The sequence below is a fragment of the Ylistrum balloti genome, unplaced genomic scaffold (genome assembly GCF_031769215.1).
Source record: "Ylistrum balloti isolate Yb309-2 unplaced genomic scaffold, AGI_CSIRO_Ybal_v1 Utg370202, whole genome shotgun sequence".
In the NCBI taxonomy this organism is placed as follows: Eukaryota; Metazoa; Mollusca; class Bivalvia; order Pectinida; family Pectinidae; genus Ylistrum; species Ylistrum balloti.
In genome coordinates this window covers 355,984-379,148 of record NW_026782176.1, presented here as the reverse complement: position 1 = coordinate 379,148, position 23,165 = coordinate 355,984, and the positions used below count along the sequence as shown (strand labels likewise).

Genomic DNA, 23,165 nt, shown 5'->3' with positions numbered 1-23,165 from the left:
TTAACTCAATATTGCACATTTAAAATGAGGATCAAACACATTTAGATTCTTAAGACATATACCCAGTTAATTGTTTGCTGTGTTAATTTCATGAGGAAATCCCACCTTTCAGAATTTTTTTTATATATTGTAGGTAACAGAATGTTTCAGTAGATAACACATATCAATCAAATTGTTAGACATGATTTTAGCTTCACCTATAAAGAAGTGAAAATACTTTTACAGAAGTGATAGCCATGTGTAATTATAACATTTCATGTTAATAAAGTTTTTGTCTTTTGTTCTCTTACTTATTAAGTATACATCTAACTTTAACCCAACTTCGTTAGATTGTGAACACAACACATACACTATTTACGAAATATCTTCCAGATTTCATGATCCAGTAACTGAAAATTTGGGATGCTTGAAAGCTGGACTTTAATGTTTTATGTTTTCTTTAGTTTCTCATTAAATAAGTTTTTTTGTCACTGCAATCAAAACTGGAATACACTTACATTGTATTTCAGACATTAACAACCACTAAATATGTTATATTTTAGACATTAACAACCAATAAATATGTTACGTGAATTTTATCTTTTGGTGTAGTTTGGGACAAACTCAGATTTTTAGACATGACTACAATGTTGTATTTCACTTCAGAATGACAAGAGGCAAGTACTGTAAATTATCAGTTTTCTTTCCTCAAGGAGAGTGACACTTTTGCAGCAGAACTGTCATATTTGAGTGAATTTTGAAAACAGAATTGATCGAGTTTTAAGATTTTCAATACTATAGTAAATGGTCATATTTGTGTTGTTTATATAATATTGATTATCATTCATTAGGAAATGTGCTACGGTGGGAGACATAGAATTTAGAGTGCTCTACATTAAGAGGACATCACACTGAATTTTTTTTCTTTCTTTTTCTTTAATTCTTCTTTAACAAATGTTGTACTGGTCTATATGGTGAATAGTGAACTTTGTTGATAAATAAAGCAAATATTTAATACTTAGTTAAATAACACGGGAATTCTTTTTCATCAACCAACAATTTATAATAGGACCTTCCATTAAATCAAAGTTGACAAGTAAGCTAAAGGAGAAACTGAGATGCTAAAATGACAAATGTTATAAAATGTATAATTAAGGTTAAATTGTTATATACTGTGTATAAAGTTCTTAAGAAAATAATGTTCCATACCAAACTAGCATTTACAGTTTTTATCACTGCAGGCGATGCAAATTCCTTCTCTCGCCCACTGCCTCGTTTTCAAATTTATTATTTGCTATGAATATTTTTGGGGCTACATATTGGCATTTCCTGTCTAATTTGAGCAATCAAACTGGACATATATGATGGACAGTGAAAATTGTGATAACATCTACACATAATTAGGAGGGTAAACAATAATTTCTGATAATAGGTTTTTACCACGATGTCGATTCAAAAATGACCATACTGACAAAAGAGGAGAAATTTGACTTGTCTGATGTTAAGATGTGAGGGAGCAGTGTGTTTTTGTAGTTTTATGTTCTATACTTCTCCATACAACAATAGTCTATGATTAACATGATATATAACACAATCTGATAACATTAAGAAATTCTGTCTTTTTGTAAAATGAATTTTTTTGATACCAGGATTTCACTTGTATTTTTATGTAACGATACATGTTTGATTGAAGTACACCTGAAGTCTTTTTTGTGAAACTTTTGTTATAAATCAAATCCAGATATCAACACTCTAGCTACCAGTTTCATTTGATCAGTCAGGATTACAATGTCCTATCCATTGTCCTTGAATTCTCAAACCAATCACTTTGTATGGATCATTCGTCCTCTGAAAGCCATCTTATGGCGTGCTTCTCGATGCTTTTCCTGGACTTTTTGAAAATGTCTAAGGAGATCTGGAAAGTTAATTTTTGACACCAGAGGTCGCTGATCTTGAAGGTTCTTCCCTCTGTGCCTGTAAAAATATAGATACAAGTTACTATTTTTAGACATGTAAATTTGCTCATTTTCTTCAAAATTATAAAAGATTCAGGGCAGTTTTGTGTAAAAGTAAGTCTTTATGTATAAACATCACTGAATGAACTGAGTAAAAAACCAGCCACAGGGTCCACAGCCCCTGTAAGGCTAGCCTTTCTGTATTTACGTCAAAATCAAAATATTTGTGTAGGAGGTATTGCCTGGAAAAGAGAGTAAAAGGATGGAAGGACATATGGACAGACACAGCACACAACTTTAGTCCCCTCCAGTTGTAATGGTTGGCCGCCATCTCTCAATATGTCGTCACATTTGATATAAACATGATACAGGTATTCTCAGTTTGTATGTAAAAAAATGAGGGGAAAACAAGTTTTCAGAAAAATTCATATTACAGTATTTTATAGCTATCAAATGCAGTGATTATCTACACAGTTAATGGACTCGCTTGATTCTAACATGACGCCCAGAGGGCCTGTATCGCTCACCTGGATCTTTATGATCAACAGTACTATATCTGTACATATTCCAAGTTTAAAACATTTGACCCTGAGACCTTGATTATGGGTCATGGTCATTTTTTTTTGCAAACTTTCTTGGATTTCATAAAAGGAACATACTGGCCAAATATAATAATTCTAGGCTTTTCGATATTTCAGAAGAAATTGTTCAAACGTTTTAAGACATTTGACCCCTGTGACCTTGAATATGGGTCAAGGTCATTTCTTTTTTGTAGGAAACCAAACTTTGCTATTTGGAAAGAAGTTGTTTAAAGGTTTATACACATTTGACTTCTGCAACCTTGAATATAGGTCAAGGTCATTTCTTTTTGCAAACTTTGTTGTACTTCAACAAAGAAACCTTCCAGCCATATATAATGATTCTAGGCTTTCAGGTATTTTGGAAGAAGTCGTTTAAAGGTTTTAACACATTTGACCTGTGACCTTGAATATGGATCAAGGTCATTTCTTTATGCGAAATTTGTTGGGCTTCATCAAAGGATCCTTCCAGCCGAATATGATAACTCTACACCTTTCGGTATTTCAGAAAAAGTTGTTTAAATGAAAAGTTGAAAAACACAGGACGAACAGACGACGGACACTAAAAACAGTGCTTGTGATGTTCACAAAGCATGGTTTATTAAATGTAAAATGGGAAACATCACTACCGATACTGAGGAGAATAAATCATCTGTGATTTTGGACTTCAATCATTAACAGCAACTTTCACTGCCAAAATTTTGATTTGTATATAATTATTCATATTTACATAGACAGTAAAAGATATTCAATGATACTTGTATTCACAGTAAATACTATATAGACTGTCAATAATAAGAGTATCATATCAATTCTATAGTCATGTGATCAATAGTGATCAGGTGAGGTCCTGGTAACCTAGGCTTGTAGGGTTCGACAACAAACACACCTGAAAAGGTATTGGGTCACCTGCCTGACCCATGGGTTTTCCTCGGGTATTCTGGTTTCCTAAAACAGTTAAACCCTCATCATCTTCCATCAGCACCAAGAAGAGTGATTAATATAAGCTTAAAGCTTGTTCCACAGTTCATGCAAAATAAATTGAGTTTATTTATAAGGGAGATAACTCCTGTTAGTTTACGAAACAATGCAGCCTGGAAAACCATCATATGGACGATTTCAGCCGGAAACAAAAGTGTCTGGATTATAGAGGGTCCACTGTATTACTGTAGGACTTACTTTTCACTGATGGTGGCTAATTGATAGTGGGGTATACAATCAAGACGATACCGCAGTAGTTTGAATGCTTCCGACTGTGGCAGCAACATTAGCAGGCCATACAGACTCTTGATGAGCTCTTGGTTGTTGTGGACATCTAGCAGCTGCAGTCGTAGGTCTGATCATGTAACACATTCAATAACATTAGTGTGATGAGTCAAAAATTCTTTTGAAAATATGAAGTTACATATCACTAGATGTTTCAGATGAGTGAGAATCCCCTAGCATTACTACAGAAGAAGAATTTGCTCATTTTTCTGATTGGGCCCTACCCTGCCCCTCCAAACCCAACTCTTCTCACCTACTGTATGCCACAAGCTGACTTGGCATTCGGGCGCAGTGAGCAAAACATGAAAAAAATTCAAGACGGGGCTGAACTTGACGATTTATGAAGCTGCCCCTTTCTGTGATCCGTCTGATGTTCCATTATGGTACATTTCTGACTACTTTGGGTTTCACTATATAATGTATAATGTAGTATAGTTATAAGCTTGTTGTAACCATGGCAATGCATGAATCTAGAATGGTCAATACTTACATGCAAATATAGGAGATTCTATCAGCTGGACCAACTTGTCGATCTCTTTCAGGAAGTCAACTGTCACCTCAAGGTCACCACTAATCATGAGTCAAGGATACTAATCCAAAATAGTTTTATCTGAGTATATAGACCAAGCATGCCTTACTGGACCTAACAGACTGTAGTGGACATCTTATACTGTAAACAAGAGGTCTAATGAGCCTTCACTGCTCACCTGGCTAAATCAAATATTCAGTCATTTAAGAAAGAATTTGAAATATGACAAATGTGGTAATTTCTGAAATAACTTCCCTAATGGGTCCCCGCTTTGTAATCAAATAGAAGTCAGATTCACCATTCATAAAGACTCCTACAGACCAAACTAACACAATATTCTTGTATGGAAAAAGAATTTGAAGAACTTATATACATTTTCCGATTATCAGATTCCTGGTTGATAAAAATTTTCCTTTCAACTAAGTTTACTTCAGACCAGATTGGGACAGAATCAAGTCATTCCCACAAAAGAAGGATTTTGCAATATTTCCTCTATTTCCACTATTTGGCTTCACCCCAGAGGGTCAAGGCCCTTCATATATACAAAATTGATCCCATTTCACCTAAGTATGCTTCAGATCAAATCAGGACAGCATCCTGATACTTTACAGAGAAAAATGGATATTAAAGAACTTGCTCTGTTTCCCCGTATTGGGCCCTGCCTTTCCTACCCCAAGGTGCAGAGGCCGATCTTTTATGCAGATTGAATCCCCTTCCCCGAAGAATACTTCAGGCAAAATTTAGGCAATATCCATTGATTTCTACAGAAGTAGGACTTTAAAAATTTGCTACAATCCCCTTTTTGGGTCCCGCCCCATCGGCCCCTTGGGCTTAGAAACAATATTTATGTATACTTTGTCCCCTTCCCCTTAAGGACGCTTCTGGTCAAAATCTGTTTAGTAGTTCATGATGAGTAGTGATTTTCAGTAAAAATTCAGACCCTGGACACTGCACCATAGCATTAAAAAATAGGTAAGCTAAAAACCCCCTAAAAACTTTTAAAACACTCAGTTACAGAATAAACTTTGCGTAATGAGGACCTCGACTGGTTGTGACTTCATTAACACCATGTGGCTATACAAACCCAGGCTGTTAGAAGTATTGATGTAGATGTCAAAAAAAGATACAAAGACAGGAGAAGATCACAGGCATGGCGGTAGTTTTGAGATAAGTAGCACAATGACACTGTGGCGACCGGGCTGTGACACCAGGACTGGTACAAACAGCAGAACAAAACACAGCTTTCCTACAACATATCATACTATCATAGTTTTAACTCCTTATCTTACAATGTGCTAGGAAACTTCAAACTTATCAACATTAACAGATGATGAATTTTCTGGGAGGTGGAAATCTGAGAATCTAAAGGTGGTGACTTACCTGAGTACTGAGAGATTTGAGCTGATTCCTCATATCAAACAGTTCTGTAGACGTTAGGAGAATGGTGTTTAGGCTTTGTACCATCTTACAAGCAAAGTTTACGTCTACCTCCTCTACTAGAATCTTGGAAAATGACTGGAACACATCTACGGCATTCAACAACTGAGACAACTGTCTGAAAAATTCAACACTTAATACTGATAAAAGTTGAATCAAGGAGCCAAATGGTCATTCAAACTTGAGGCACTTTCCATAAAGATACTTCAGACCAAAATGGAAATAAATCCTGACATTTCTACAGAGGAACAATGATTTTAAAGAATTGGCTCTATTTCCTTTACTGAACCCCAACATTCTGGCTCAGACCCTCCATTTATACAAAATTAATTCCCTTTTCTCCAAGGATGTTTCAGACAAAACTGGTACAGAATTCTGACATTCAAACAGAAAAAGGATTTGAACACCTTCAGGAAGTGTCAAAATCAGTCCAAATATTCAATTCTGTTTTCTGTATTGTCAGCTTTATCAGTATTTACATGTATTTTATTTTTGAATACATTTCCACAGCTTACCTGATGATGAAGTAACCCCTCTCCTCTGGCTCGAGCAAATTCTGGTCTTTTTTAAACAAATCCAACAAAGCCTTCATGAATTTTGTGAAGAATCTGTTAAGTCCTGATTTACTGGGTTTTTCCTCTTTGGTCGTTTGTTCTCCTTTTGACACTTGATTTTGATCTGTGTGAACAAAATGTCCTGCAGGATTTGATGAAATTTCAGCAAGGGTTTCTAAATCGAGGAGCACAACCTGAAAGTAGATATGATATTCTGAGGGACCATAACAAGAGTCCCACAGGGCCTGTATAGCTCACTTGGCTTTGTTTGGTCATGATATCTTCAGATTTAACAGAAGGAGAAGGATTTTAAATAGTCTTCACTGGAGAGTTAAATCCTTAATTTATACAATCACATTAAATACAATGATACTTCAGACCAAAACTGGTCAAAATGAACCTTCCTTACAACACTAGAGACTGACTTCCAACCTACCTGATTCTTTATTTGTACAAATTCTGACTTCCAACCGACCTGATTCTTCATTTGTACAAATTCTGACTTCCAGCCTACCTGACTCTTCATTTGTACAAATTCTGACTTCCAACCGACCTGACTCTTCATTTGTATAAATTCTGACTTCCAGCCTACCTGACTCTTCATTTGTACAAATTCTGACTTCCAACCGACCTGACTCTTCATTTGTATAAATTCTGACTTCCAGCCTACCTGACTCTTCATTTGTACAAATTCTGACTTCCAGCCAACCTGACTCTTCATTTGTACAAATTCTGACTTCCAACCAACCTGATTCTTCATTTGTACAAATTCTGACTTCCAACCGACCTGATTCTTCATTTGTACAAATTCTGACTTCCAACCAACCTGACTCTTCATTTGTATAAATTCTGACTTCCAACCTTCCTGACTCTTCATTTGTATAAATTCTGACTTTCAACCTACCTGACTCTTCATTTGTATAAATTCTGACTTCCAACCGACCTGACTCTTCATTTGTACAAATTCTGACTTCCAACCGACCTGATTCTTCATTTGTACAAATTCTGACTTCCAACCAACCTGACTCTTCATTTGTATAAATTCTGACTTCCAACCTTCCTGACTCTTCATTTGTATAAATTCTGACTTTCAACCTACCTGACTCTTCATTTGTATAAATTCTGACTTCCAACCGACCTGATTCTTCATTTGTACAAATTCAAGTCCACATTACCTAAAAATACTTCAGATCAAATCTGGACAAAGTTCTATTATATAATAAGAGGGAGGATTTCAAAGAACTGCTCCAATTTCCCTGTTGGGTCCAACCCTCACACTCCATAGGGCTGAGATACATCCTTTTTAAACAATTTAACTTTCATTTACCCAAGGATATTTCAAACAAAATTTAGACAAAACTTTATCATTCCGACAGCAGCACTTTTAAAGAATTTGCCTCATTTTCCCATGCTCCATCCAATGCAGAACCTGGAATCACTGTTTTATACAATCTGGTTTGCCTTCACCTAAGCATCTACTCTATTTTTCCTATTGGTTTCAAGTCCTCCTGTTCCAAGGGACTGAGACTCATGCTTACAAAAAACTTATTCTTCTTCATCCAAGGATGCATCAGACCAAGTTTGAGCAAAATCAAATCAATCCTACAGGAAAAGAAGTATCCCATAATTTACCCTATTTGAGCCCCTGGGGATCCACCTTTTATACAAAATTTGTTCCCTTACCCCCCTAAAGGATGCTTCTGACAAAATTTGGTCAAAATCCTCTTAGTCATTTATGACAAGAAGCAATATTCAGAAAAAGTTGATCAAGGATAGCTGCATAGTGAAGTATGTCATAACCTCTCCTGTAATTCAGACCAATAAGCTGGAAACTGCAGTATGACATAAGCTCAACTGTCATTCAGACCGTTTAAGCTACCATAACCTTTGAAATATACTTAAATATATAACAGACTTAATTTGTTTTCACCAAGTCTGAAAAATAATTTGTCAAATTCATCACAGTGTCATTCTAGATCAAACTAAGGCATGAGTTTACTTCCCCTAAGGCAGGTGAGCAAAAATAATTTGCACAATTATGATAATGTGATGGTTACCCCAGTTATCATGTACAACACAGCATATCTACATACATATACAAGTTACATTACCTCTGTTGATGTGTCAGAAAGTGTGGCCAGAAGTACGGGGAAAAACCTGTCCACATGCTGGAATGTCTGTAGGAAAAGAAAAAAAAGTAGTAAAACAACAAATTTCCTGACAGAACTGGTCATCTACTGGTCACAGGGTGTTTATCCCTGATCTATAACCAGAGTTCCTGACAGAACTGGTCATCCACTGGTCAGAGGGTGTTTATCCCTGATCTATAACCAGAGTTCCTGACAGAACTGGTCATCCACTGGTCAGAGGGTGTTTATCTCTGATCTATAAACTGGTCATCTACTAGTCGAAGATTGTTAATTGGTTTTCACTAACTTTATTATTATGGGTATAATTCAGTACCATACTACAGTGTATGTACCATATATGGGAAGTCTCCCCACACTTCTACACCCTCACAGGTACATCAGTAACGCATTTTTACCTTATTTGGTACTTTGAGTAAGAGATGTGACAGCCACTCTAAGGCAGCTATCCTGGTCCTAAGGCTCTGATGTTGTATCATCCGGCATAGAACAGAGATCACATTGGCTATGTTTAGTCTGATTGTACTGGGGAAAAAAATAAAACACAAAAAATAGACTGAGAAAATGTGAATACCACTAAAAATATCAGGAGTACATACCTGAAGATTTCAAACAAAATGAACATCAAAGTGATCACAATAAGGGTCACCTTCCATCTTTGCTCAGTCTTTGTCAAAAACCCTTAATATTTCCATTTCCTTAGCAGGTAAGAGATAAGGAATGACTTTCAACAAATACAAACTCAGTCTGAGTTACATTCTAATATAATAAAACATCACGATTGTGATTGGAATCATGGAGTTCAACTTCCAGTGAAACCAAATTAATTGTTCTAAATAGATGTTAACAATAATTAAATGTTCAGAATTTGGTTACTTGAAGTCCAGCCTTATTGGTTCTGGCAAGTGAAAGATGTAACTAGGTTTGAAATTAGACTGGTTTACTATGATGCAAATGCTTTAACTACTAAAATGCAATGTGCATAGCATACATTTCAACCAGGACAACACGTACGCTGAACAACGCTGAAAAAGAGACCAAAGAGATCAGTATGACTTATCTGGATATTTCAGCTTTCACATCAAAGCACATCTATTCATAATTCTATTGTAATTATATTCCAATTTTATTTTCCTAACCTTCTGTCCTCAGTCAAACCTAACATCAATACAAAGATGACTCCCTTTTCCCAAAGGATGCTTTAGACTAAATTTGATCAGAATGCTTTCCCAAGTATGTTAGAAGTTGTTTTAAAGCTTTAATAAATTTGACCCCAGCAATCTTGGATAAGGGTCAAGGTCTTTTATTTTGGCACACATTGTTCAGTTTCATCCTAGAAACATATAAGTCGAATACCATGCTTCTGTGCTTTTTTGGGTAGACAGAAGAAGTTGTTTAAATATTTAGCAAATTCTGCTCCTGTGACCTACAATAAGGGTCAAGGTCATTTCTTTTTACAAAATCTGTTGGACTTCTGCAAAAATGAGTCCCCTGTTTCCAAGGATGTTTCAAACCAAATTTTGGCAAAAGACAATAAACGAGGAAGGACACCAGGGTAAGGCATAAGCTACCTTGATCCTTCAGACCAGGTGAGCGAAAAAGCAATTTACAGTCCCTAAGGACCTTCTACATTTCACAAAGAAATTATATATTGAGGTTGGTGTAATCTAAAAATTCTGCAAAGTTTTCAAATAGTTGGAGGGTGGTGGGTTTTGGAACCCCATCATTAAGAAAAAGAGACAACAACCTTTAACCTGTCAAGAATAGAAAATGCACAACAAGCATCCAAGAGGAATATTTTTTTAAGAAATTTGAGAATGATCCATCAAGAACTGCTTTAGAAATAGACTATCTGGCAAAGTACAGTCCAGCACCAATTTGAAAATATGTGTCAAAAATTAACTGCAAGTGAACCCTTCCTCCAAGTGTGACAAGTAGTGTAGGAGATAAATATTTCTTTGATGTAGGTCAAAGTTCAAAATATAGATAAAAGTAACCTACTGTTGATACACAACACAGCACCTCACAAAGGTGAATGTAAACCCCAAATTTGAAGTTCTAGTGACTGGAAGTGTAAGAGTAGAAGCCAAGACAAAATTTGTCTTCGATGTAAGTCTAAGGTCAAAATGTAGGTCAGTGATATGACATTTCACCTGCTCTCAAGCCCTGGGGGATTCATACTGACCATTTATATGAAAAGTTGTTTCCTCAAAGGATGCTTCTGACCAATTTTGTGAAAATCAACTTAGTCCATCAGAACTAGTAGTGATATTTAGGAAAAAGATAGAGATAGATCAAGGGAATAGTATTTTACTTCCTGGTTACAAATAACTATCACCACAAAATATTTTTTTGATTGGTTTAGCCATGAAATTGATTATTAACATAGCATCTACATAATCTTATTGATTAAAATTTACCAATTGCATTTAGACAATAGGCTCACTGATCAAAGTTCACTGTGATATAAGTCTCTAATCAAAATCCCCTTAGGCAATGAATAACTGCAGTCAATGCTTCTCAAGAGGTTTCAGATGGAATGCTTTAGTAAACAACCTGCTTGCTGTTGAAGTATTGTCTGGCTTGTGTTCCTGTGAAGATGGACTATCTGGTATACTGTTGACAGGACTTCCTAGTGTAGGCGTGGGCAGGTCGTCCTCCTCACAGATCAGGTTCAGTAGAGCAAGGTTTAAGTGTTTGGCAGCCTCACTGACACTTAAAAAGTTAAGATCATTTTATGTGACAGAAAACAAGAGGCCTACAAGGCCTGAGAGCTGGTTTTAGCAGACTCATGGGGATAATAGTGTTTATATTCAATCCAAAGATTTGTTTATATGTGGTAAATTGGTGAGATTGTTTGAAATTACTACTTTTTGTTTCACACTTACTGTCCAATGATATCTTGTTTGTTAAATTTATACAGATGAGGATGAAATTTTATCATTTTTCCACCTGAACTCTATATGTGGCAATACTTTGGGTTGGAGATTATTTTCCAATCCGCTGTGTTTGTTTTGAGTTACAATTGGCCAGTTATCTGTAAGTGTGGACTCCATTATTATATGTTGTCAGTAATGTTACAGGCTGCTGGGGTATAATGTATAACAACTCAGTTAGAACCTGGGTCAGTCCATACGCAACAAACCGTACACATCTGTAGAGAGGGTGAACATGTGAGTACACCCCTCCCATTACACAATAATATCTTTCAACATGTAAAAGTTTTTGTTATGTCCTATGTCAAAAATTGGGCCCAAGAGAATTACATAAGAGGAAAATCACAAGAGGTTATTATCTGTTCTATAAATAGATTACAGAGAATTTAACCAATCAAAACAGAATCTCCAACCAGGTTCAACAAATGCAAATGTCCTTTTAGGCATTAAAGCTATGAATGAATCTTTAGCAAGGATGTTCCTGGAAGGGACCAAGGAACAGGGATATTCCTGGAGAAGACCAGAGGGCAGGGATGTTCCTGGAGAGAACAGAAAGGCAGGGATGTTCCTGGAGGGGACCAGGGGGCAGGGATATTCCTGGAGGGGACCAGGGGGCAGGGATATTCTTGGAGGGAACAGAAAGGTAGGGATATTCCTGGAGGGGACCTTGAGGCAAGGATATTTCTTTAAGGGACCAAGAGGCAGGGATATTCCTTGAGGGGACCAAGGGGCAGGGATGTTCCTGGAGGGGACCAAGGGGCAGGGATATTCCTTGAGGTGACCAAGGGGCAGGGATATTTCTGGAGGGGACCAAGAGGCAGGGATATTCCTGAATGGGACCACGGGGCAGGGATATTCCTTAATGGAACAAAGAGGAAGGGATATTCCTGGAAGGGACCAAGGGGCAGGGATATTCCTTGAGGGGACCAAGGGGCAGGGATGTACCTGGAGGGGACCAAGGGGCATGTATATTCCTTAAGGGAACAGAGAGGCAAGAATGTTCCTGGAAGGGACCAAGGGGCAGGGATATTCCTTGAGGGGACCAAGGGGCAGAGATATTCCTTGAGGGGACCAAGGGGCAGGGATGTTCCTGGAAGGGACCAAGGGGCAGGGATATTCCTGAATGGAACAGAAAGGCAGGGATGTTCCTGGAAGGGACCAAGGGTCAGGGATATTCCTGGAGGGAACCAAGGGGCAGGGATATTCCTTGAGGGAACAGAGAGGTAGGGATGTTCCTGGAAGGGACCAAGGAGCAGGGATATTCCTGGATGGAATCAAGGAACAGGAATATTCCTTGAGGGAACAGAGAGGCAGGGATGTTCCTGGAGGGGACCAAGGGGAAGTGATATTCCTGGAGGGGACCAAGGGGAAAGGGGCCAAGGATATTACTGGAGGGAACAGAAATGCAGAGATATTCCTAAAGGGGACCAAGGAGCAGGGATTTTCCTGCAGGAAACCAAAGGATCCTAGGACACAGAAGACTGAATCTGACCCTTCCATTTTTCGATCTTTTAAATTTTACATAAGATGGCCCATCTGATAATTGAAGTATATTGCAAAGGAAGCTAAAGATAGCTTCCATTGAGGAACCTTCTATTTTCTGACAAGAGGAGTCTGGAAGGATCTTTAAATTGTTTCCCCTTCATAACAGATGAGTAGAAATAGTAAACAAAACATTTATTAGTCTTATTTCAAAATCTCAAAATAGACATTTTTATCAAAAACACAAAAGATGATCAGAATGAAATAAACAATTCCATTTGATCAAAGAATCTCTGGTCACATGTCAGGTCAATTTTAAAAACATTGACAGTAAAGTACTGTGACTGGTAAAGGATACGAGCGAGATATGTGACCCTCAGTAGCCAGACATGGCAGCACTGCATCTATGATACCAGAGGTATACTGTAACATGGTCCTTCCAGCCTGGGCAACAAACTCCTGGAGCCAACAGATGGCTGTGTACTGAATTAAAGCATCTGAAAAATGAATAAGTACATAAAGGTAATAGAATATTAAAGATACTGATACCCAGAGGACCACAAAAATACATCAACAACAGAGGAAAAATTATCATTTAACTACCATAGGGAGTAATGACATCAAGTACAACCAGAGATCTCACAGGGATCTTGTCATCAACCTTTTTCGGCATTTACAAGCTGGATCTTTTTCCTTTTATTTTCCTTCCCCCACCCAACCCTCTTTTTTGTGCTCTGAATTATATCAAAGATGAAAATTCCTTTTAGAAATAGTGGAAATAGTATTTAATTGTCGAATCCAAGATGGCCACCTTTGTTTTACAAATCAGTCTGAAACTCTACAGAGTATGATTAGGGACTGAGGGAAACCTATTTATAAAATTTTAGGAAGATCCATCAAGAACTCCTGAAGAAATAGTGATAACAAACTTTCGTAGTCAAATCCAAGATGGCCACCTACCAGCAATTTTCATTTTCTGATCAGTTCCAAATTCACAAAAGCACAACACATAAACAAAGGAAAGAAATATTAATCTAAAATTTTAGAAAGATCCATCTTGTACTTTTCCAAGAATGGTGAGTACAAATTATGACTGTCACAAAAAAAGATGGCCACCTGTCAGCCATGTTTCTTTTTACCCATCAGTTTCAAAATGATCTATATATAAAAAAAAAACAATGGGAAGCTACAGATGAAATTTGTGACAGATTCATCCAGCACTTCTCCAGAAATATCATTAACAAGAGTTGTTTAAGGATAGGCTGATTGACAAAGAAAGAGACAACAGACAGACATAAGGCCAATTAATTAGCCCAGAACCTGATGGATGTCGGCTTGACGTACTTGTTATACAACTTACACCAACAACAGTATTATCTCTCCGTCCAACAAACAACACATGAGCTGAAACCAAATTAGGACTAAATATCACGACACAAAATGGCCATACTTCATATTATAGTACAACCATTTCATGTCATCAGAACTATGACAGAATGCTATATACATCAAAGTACCTACTATCAGAAAGACTGTGAGTGATGAGGATGTTGGCCATTCCTTCATAGTTAACACCAGTCCTTGTCTTCTTTATACTATTCAGGAACTCCTGTAGAACATCTTGGCACCTTCACACAAAAACAAACAAGACAATAAAAATGTTTCTTATAATCCAGCATATCAAAAATAAACTTTTAACATCATGCCTACCATTCATTTTTGAATGCAGTTGTATAACAGATAGATTTCCAGTATCGTATAACAGATAGATTTCCAGTATTGTGAAAATTTTGAAGTCAATTTTTGATAGTTTAAAAGTCCATTCCCTATGCATGTTACTTCAACAATTATCATGACCAATTGGTTATTGAAAGGAAGAAAAAAATTATTTTTTAACATATTTGACCGTCTGACCCTAAAAGGTTATTTATATGAACAACTTCATGGCTCTTCATCCAAGTATGCTACAAGCCTTTTGGTAAATGAGATATTTTTTAAGGAAAAAGTTCATAACACCACAGGCACCACATCATGGCTAAAGTTCACATTCCCTAAGGCAGATGTGTAAAAATCACAGGTGGGACTGACAGACAGATGGACAGACAGATGAAAAGGAAATTGTCCATCCCCTCAGCCACCAGTAGGAGATTTATATACTTACATTTTGCTGATTTCGGTGTTAGAGTCTCCAAGGATCTCAAACAAGCCGTGTAGTATTTCGGGTAGCAGTACAAGCATATTAATATCAGGTACAGCATCTAGTACTGCAATCTACAAAATAACATCATGTGTTTGTGTTTACCAGGATAACACAAATCCCCTTCATCCCACCCCCCATTCCCTATTGATGCCAACTGTCAACCCCCCACCCATTCCCTATTGATGCTGACCGTCACCCCCCACCCATTCCCTATTGATGCCGACCGTCCCCCCCCCCATTCCCTATTGATACCGACCGTCACCCCCCAATTCCCTATTGATGCCGACCGTCACCCCCCATTCCCTATTCATGCCGACTGTCACCCCCCCATTCACTATTGATGCCGACCGTCACCCCCCCCCCATTCCCTATTGATGCCGACCGTCAACCCCCCCCCCCACCATTCCCTATTGATGCTGACCGTCACCCCAATCCCCCCATTCCATATTGATAATGACCAACTCCCCCTCAAATCATTTGTTAATGCATTTACGTGCAACAGTAAAATGGCTATACTGAATAGCTGAGCTGATAACAATTAGGTTACTTCTGAAGGAAAACTACGGCCTATATATTCTTTAAACATTTGATATATTCTGAAGGCCTTTCCTCAACTGTTTGATTTACTAAGTAATAACTAACTGTGTACTGTGTGATAGAATAAGCTGTTGTTCATGATTCTCATCATTTATTTAAAATTATTTTTGAATGAGATAAATCCATACACCAGTTAAGAAAGACGTCCCACAACCAATACTTTGATTTTGATTAACCTGGTTTATAAGGTTATAAAAATGTATTAACCATGTTAACTATTTTATCTCCACCTTCAGTCTCATAACTTTTGGTAAATCAGCACATCTCTGGTTACTATGTTTTTTAATGTTTGAACAAAATATTTACCAGTAAAGGAACAGAAGATGTGACTTTTATTTGAAATTGCTGACCTTGAACTTCAGGGACACAGCTACATATGGTACTAGTACTTCACATGAATTCTAAGAAATTCATTGAAAAAGAGCAATGCATAGTTGGAAAAATTTTGTCTACAGACAAAGACAGTGAGGCTGAAACCTGTAAACCCCCTCCCTAATCCAAATTAATTTCCTTGTGGGGCGACAGGAGGGGGAATTCACTGGAGTCAGCTCGTCTGTCTGTCTGTTAACATAATGTGTGTATTGAATTAGCAAGGATACATACCCAGGATACAATGAACTGACGTGGATACTGTTCTTTCACATACAATTTTTCCCTCAAAATTGGAATAAACGCACGTAGGTCAAAGGCTGAACTTTCTGTTACAATGTCCTGTGGACATAAATTATTAGATATCTCAGAGAAGTTACAATGTCCTGTGGACATAAATTATTAGATATCTCAGAGAAGTTACAATGTCCTGTGGACATAAATCAGGAGATATCTCAGAGAAGTTACAACATCCTGTGGACATAAATTAGGAGATATCTCAGAGAAGTTACAAGGTCCTGTGGACATAAATTAGGAGATATCTCAGAGAAGTTACAATGTCCTGTGGACATAAATTAGGAGATATCTCAGAGAAGTTACAAGGTCCTGTGGACATAAATTTGGAGATATCTCAGAGAAGTTACAATGTCCTGTGGACATAAATTAGGAGATATCTCAGAGAAGTTAAAATGTCCTGTGGACATAAATTAGTAGATATCTCAGAGAAGTTACAATGTCCTGTGGACATAAATTATTAGATATCTCAGAGAAGTTACAAGGTCCTGTGGACATAAATTAGGAGATATCTCAGAGAAGTTACATTATTAGATATCTCAGAGAAGTTACAGTGTCCTGTGGACATGAATTAGGAGATATCTCAGAGAAGTTACATTATTAGATATCTCAGAGAAGTTACAATGTCCTGTGGACATGAATTAGGAGATATCTTTACTTGAAATGACAAATTAAAAGAAATTACCTTGATAAGTCTATCGAGAAGCTCAGTTCCATTCTTAACATTCTGGTCTGTATCGGATGATAGCTGTCAAACAGTCAATGTTATCAATACTTCATACATTCATGTATTTCACTTCATTTTCAACCATTTTTCCAAAAGAGAGCTTTTTGTAATAGAAAATAGAAGTTTTAGTGCTCTGCATGCAAAATTGTATAGGATGTAGCTTTAAGCATGAGGGATTGGAAACATTAAATTTGTAAGCTCATCTTACCAAATTAAGCTCGGTAAGTAGTACAAATATACTTGTAGATAAAAAGCAGCCCAATAGCATGAATCATCCACTGTTTTGCAGCTTAAAAAGATTTTGTCACCTAAGTCCATTTTCTGACATGATAGCCCATTTCCCAAGCCTGTCACTACACAGAAAATGTAGCACAGGGCTTATTGGCTAGTGAAAAATTGATCTTCTTCATACATTTTACCCCTGTGACCTTGAAAGTAAGTCAAGATCATTCATTTAATCAGACTTTGGAGCCTTCATCCTCGCACAATACTGACCAAATATCAATCGCCCAATTGGTAAATGTGAAAAAACTTTAACTGATTTTGATCCCTGGGGCCTCAAAGGTCAATCAAGGTCACCCAATTGACCAGACCTTAACCGTAGGATACTACAAACAGATATTAATACTTTGGGCTTCTTTGTTCGAAGGGAAAAGGTAATGATAAACAGATAAGCAATTCCACACAATAGGGCACTGGTCAATTTTTTTTTTGTGTGAAACTACTGTGCATTTGGAGAAGTGTAACAGAGATCCCAGAGAGATCTTTGATCTACACTCACCAATGAATAATCCTCATTGTTTATTTGTAAGTCATGGGAAAGGGAACCATATAATTTTCAGTTTTGGTTCACCTTTGGCCATGAAATAATCCTGCAAATTTCCATTTAGATAAGTCAGAGGGTTTTTCAAAAGTAAATAATGATTCACAACGCAGGAGAAAATGTGATTGGAATAGGCTGCCACAAGACATTGGTGGCCCTAGTTGTATACCTTACTCAATCCATCGAAGATCTCGTTGAAGTATGGAAGCACAAAACCACGACAGACTTTGGAGATATTGTAGAGAGCTTCACAGGCATAGTACCGCACCCTGCTGTCCTGGTCAGTGAAGGAATCCAACACAGGTTTCACCAGTTCACCTACATAATTTGTTGACTCCTGTGAAAGGTAATAAGTTCTCAATTAAAGGCAGATTTGAATCTGCTCTATTTTCCATATTGGGCCATGCCTCTCCCATATAAGGAGATAAGAGTCAAGGTCCTTTCTTTTCACAAACTTTGTTGGGCCTCATCCTAGGAACCTATCAGATAGATATCATGCTTCTGCATCTTTTGGTCAGTCAGATGTATTATTTGAAAGTTTTAACAAATTTTGATTGGTCAAGGTCATTCATTTTAACAAACTTTATAGCCCTTCTTCCTATCATGCTACAAACCAAATATAAGAGCTCTCAGTCTTTTGGTTATTGTTAAGAAGTCATTTGAATGGAAAGTTAAAGACAACAGAAAACTTGGTTAAGGGGCTGTATGTATACCTGGTGATATATCGTTAATGTCAATGTTCATCATTAGAAAAAAAGCTGAAGTTACCAATTTGCTGTAGGAAAACACATGTCATACCGTCTGGTTGATTCCTACTCTGGGTGCTTTCATCCCTGTAACATACCTTTCCAAGAGCAATAGCCGTGGCTGCCAAACCAATGACACCTCCTTTCCTTGAGTTGGGGTTATGAGACAATGCAAGATCTTCACCAAGAACTTTAAGGATCCGCTGAATCTGGACAGTTTGACCAGATGAAGAGAAGTCTCTCACCATCCTGAAAGTAAACACAGATATACATGCATGAGTGACTTTCTGGCAGATTTCTCAGTACAGACTTCTAATCACAGCTTTGTTATGAATGCACTTCAATTGTCCTATATGAATAATAAAAATTTTGGAAAACAGTTTTAAAACTAAAATCTGCTTTCTAAGCTATTTCAGAACACATACAAGTGCATATGTGAATGAAAACTTGTTCATGTTTTATAGTTGGGTTGTCAACAATTAAAAAAAATCACATTGGTTTCTCTGTTGGAAGAGCAAAATCTGGATACAATATTCAACAACAGGCCCATTGGCTTTAAAGGCCTTCTAACAATAAAGACCTATATATAACAGCAGTTATCAAATGATTAAAAATATTCACATGTTTTAAAATGTCTTCACAAAATGAAGTCCCTATGAAATATGGTCCTTTCTTTGTCTAACTACCATAAATTACCGTATTAGGGTTTTCGTAGATGGATCTTACGAGAAAAAGTGATTGAACTTTTTTAGTTAGAAAGTGATAAATGAGTATTTGAAATCTTTAAAAAGTGTATTTTACTTCATCGTAGTGGTATTAGAAAGTCTGAAACAATAGACTGTTCCATGATGGCAGTTTTTAGACTGCCACATGGAATGTATCTGTTATTTTGTGTCTGTAAATTGATAAAAATATAATTGTATTTTCATGAAGAAAATTAACTTGAAAATATATGGATTACCGGCCAAAGGAAGGTAAAGCCCTTCATGCAAATGTAGACAAATGAGAAATACCTGGTAGTAAAACTCATGTGCACACTGCAAAAATTGGACAACAAATTTAGTGAGTTGATTACATGAAAGATTTTAGTCAAAAGACAAAATTTGTAGTTTTAAGTATTGCATTTTTTCATCCCTTTGCTGAGACACCAAATTTTTCTTATTTTATTAACAAAATACCACAGCTCACTTTTGTTTTCAGTCACACAATTCCCATTCATTGCAATATAATTTTTTGCATGGAAACATCACACACCTGAGGCCCAATTCTGCATCAAAGGGATCCTTATCTGCAGACAACACCATGATTGACTGCTCCTGTATATATAGTTAGTGTATGTGGATACCAAATACATGAAATTTTTGAAAATTGACTGAAATGGAATTAATCGGCCAAAAATTCCTTCCACTGACTCACTTGATAGGTCATTCATTTTTTCAAACTAGACAAGAAAAATGTGGCTGGACCTCACCTGTTCTTTTATATTCAATTTACCTAGTGTAGGTATAGTTAGATTGGACATTTATGTTGTACATACCAGGCATGACCAAATCTGCCTACATAAAGCCAGGACCCATTAACATTGCTGATGAAATAATCAAAATAAATTCTCACTTTTGACATAAATCATTAATTAAAGAACAGGATATACAGTAATTTTCCTAGAATATGATTGGTTTAAATCCAATCTTCTCAAAATTTCTATCAACATTTTGCTTTATTGCAATTTTTTAAAGCAATACTATCAGCTGATATCAATATATATGTATCGTCTAGACATTGGTTCCAGCTTGCTATATTTTTCAGTACAGCCATTTTGTTGACCTGTATTACATAAACTATTCATTAGAACCCGTGTGATTTTGGATACTGTAACATGTGACACTTCCCACAGGAAATAAATCTGTGATTAAATCCATCAAAATAAAAATTTTATGAATATTTGTTTCATTGGCAAATTTGGGTACTTTTTCTTAACATACATTTTGTCTCGTTAAACATCCTCCAAGATATCACAAAATATGCAATCAATCAATCCTCAGAACTCTGTATTTTGTTGTCGTCTATTCAAATCAATAAAAACTGACCATGAATAAAAGAATAGGCCAAGTTGCCTCCATGCATTTTTCAGAATTTCTTAGCCATAGAATTCAAAACATTCAAACATGCACATCTTATATTGGAAAAATAATGATTTCTGACTTGAATTAACAAGGAAGTTGTAAACTGGTATATAAGAAAATAACCTTATTTGAAAAGTTTGTGGTACAAAAAAAGTTCAGGAAGAAATTTGGCTCATTTGAAAGGAAAAAATGTAAACAATAAAAACTTTCATCTCACTATTTAGAAATGGTGCACACAGACACATACAGCCACCATTTCCCTTACATTATTTTATTTTGAGTTTTTTCATTGAAATATCATTCCCGTCCTAAGTGATGGTCTTATGTAAATTTGTGCATTTCTGGGTCACTGTTAGGTTAACTCAAGCGTCCCTGTGATTCAATGATGTCACACACGGAAGTATAGACAAGTTTCCTATACACATGTCTGTCATTTCAGGTGAGCAAATTTGAGGTCGTATTTGCGGATATCTTTCAGAAAAATGCTAGTGTTCACTGATCACTTTAATGAATAAATTGCAAAACATAAACATGTTTCAATACATTTTTGTATTTGTTTGGTTGTAAATAATCGACAGAGCGATGCTGTCGAGATATGATTAATAACAAGCGCAGCAAGCGCTTTATGGTATTGTGTGTGTGTGATAACTCAACTCCAACAACCTGCCCATACCATCAACTTTAAACGGAAGTGTGGCTGGAACTTCATTACCCACAATACACTTGCCACAGCACGCAATGAAAACTACCAAGCTGTTGAATGGATTAAAATGATTTTGACCGACAAAATATCTTTTTAAGCTTCTGTGTGAAAGTGAAATCATACTAAAAGTCTTAAATAGTTCTAAAGCATTTTATGATTTGTTGATTAACAGAACGAAAACTCTCAATAGCAAAGAGAAAAGAAAAGGATGGGAGAGAACATTCTGATTTTAAAAATGAAAACTTGTTAAACATATAAGCACCGCCTTTACAAATCTGACTAAAACTATAATATATTATCTTTCACCATATTTTGACAACAAAATCCTTTCTATTTTAAAGCAAATATGATAGATAGTCCTCTCTGCAATATCTATAACTCTAAAAAGGAAACTCTTGTGCATTTATCTTTTTTATCAATTTTTATAGTCTAGATATGTTTATTAATACATTCATTGTTACCAATGAAACCGATAACCATCACAAATTTCAGTTTTTCTGAGCCAGTACTCTGACAAGGTAATTGCTTAAAACTTTTCACAATTATTAAGCTAGTAGTATCTTTTGCTATGGGGAAGTTCTCTATTTAAATACTTTTTATGTTACCATGGAAACAGATAGGCCAAATCACAAAGTTCAGTTTTTTCAGACCAGTTCTCTTAAACCATTCAAGGTAATTACCTGTTACTCAAAGCTTTGTACAGGCATCAAGCTAGTATTATAGCAGAAGTTCTCAATTTCAATACTTTGTATGGAACAATTAGAAAAATCAAATAGAAATTAACTTGTTGTGTGTTTGTGTGTGTGTGCGTATGTGCATGCGTGGGTGCATGTGTGCGTGTGTGCCTTTCTTTTAAACAGCTGGGCAAAGGGAAAATACCACATTTTGCGTTATCTTGGCGTCTTTTGTTTTATTTTTCTTTGTCTGCCTTCATGGTGTGTGATTGTATGTGCATGACTTACTACACATATGGAAACTTTATTATTTCAACTTATGAAAATCACACTTGTTGTAAGCATGAGAAGGTTCTAATTTTTGGTGGAAATCTGCATCTTCGGGAAATCGAACCCCAAACGGCTAGGTGAAAGACAAATGTGTTACAACTGGTGCACCAAACCATCGCCTGATCACGGTGATGCATTATTTTCTAGAAGAAGAAGACGTGTTGTTGCTGCTGATAATGATATATTCGTACATTTGTATGTGCCGATGTTTTGTTAAAATCTTGCGAAATATATAACAAATTAAAAAAAAACACGCTTCAGTGCAAACATGGATCAAGCTGTATAAAATGTGCATCTTGTTGGCCAGTGCCTATTTCATATTAAGAGGTCTTAAAGATGCGAATTACCAATGCGCCAAGGATGAACCATAGGCGAATTGGTGTCAGTTGACTAGTAGCCTACCTTTCTACTTCCAGGGCCCCCATTTTGCGCTTCTCGTATAACTTGTCGTTCAGATTTCGAACACATATTGCTGTCAAAGGGGCAAAATCTCTATCGTTTCCACTCATAGTCCTTTTTACACCATATCTCGTCGCTTCCACCTATTTTGTGATGACAGTTAAGCGTCAATATTTTGACTCATGGAGGCAGCCATTTTGAATATCACGTGATTAATCGAGCCGATAGCTCATTGAAAATAAATTACTGTACCCTGTTTTAAAAGACAGAAATAAAATAAAATGAAATTTCACAATAAATAATTTACTAAATTGGTA

The 23,165-nt window shown here is 36.5% G+C and overlaps 1 protein-coding gene across 1 annotated transcript; it reads right to left on the bottom strand.

Moving 5' to 3' along the window:
- Window positions 1–18: 18 nt before the first annotated feature.
- On the bottom strand, window positions 19–23,015 carry LOC132551488 (protein VAC14 homolog). The gene is made up of 17 exons (XM_060215633.1): window positions 22,852–23,015; window positions 18,718–18,868; window positions 18,043–18,210; window positions 17,009–17,071; window positions 16,264–16,371; window positions 15,025–15,134; window positions 14,385–14,491; window positions 13,222–13,360; window positions 11,002–11,160; window positions 8,844–8,970; window positions 8,410–8,475; window positions 6,260–6,492; window positions 5,688–5,862; window positions 5,435–5,553; window positions 4,269–4,348; window positions 3,692–3,848; window positions 19–1,953 (listed from the first exon to the last, which is right to left on the bottom strand). Exons 1-17 carry the CDS (start codon window positions 22,956–22,958, stop codon window positions 1,803–1,805), a joined length of 2,220 nt encoding a protein of 739 aa, XP_060071616.1. The 5' UTR covers window positions 22,959–23,015; the 3' UTR covers window positions 19–1,802.
- Between the last annotated feature and the right edge of the window lie 150 nt (window positions 23,016–23,165).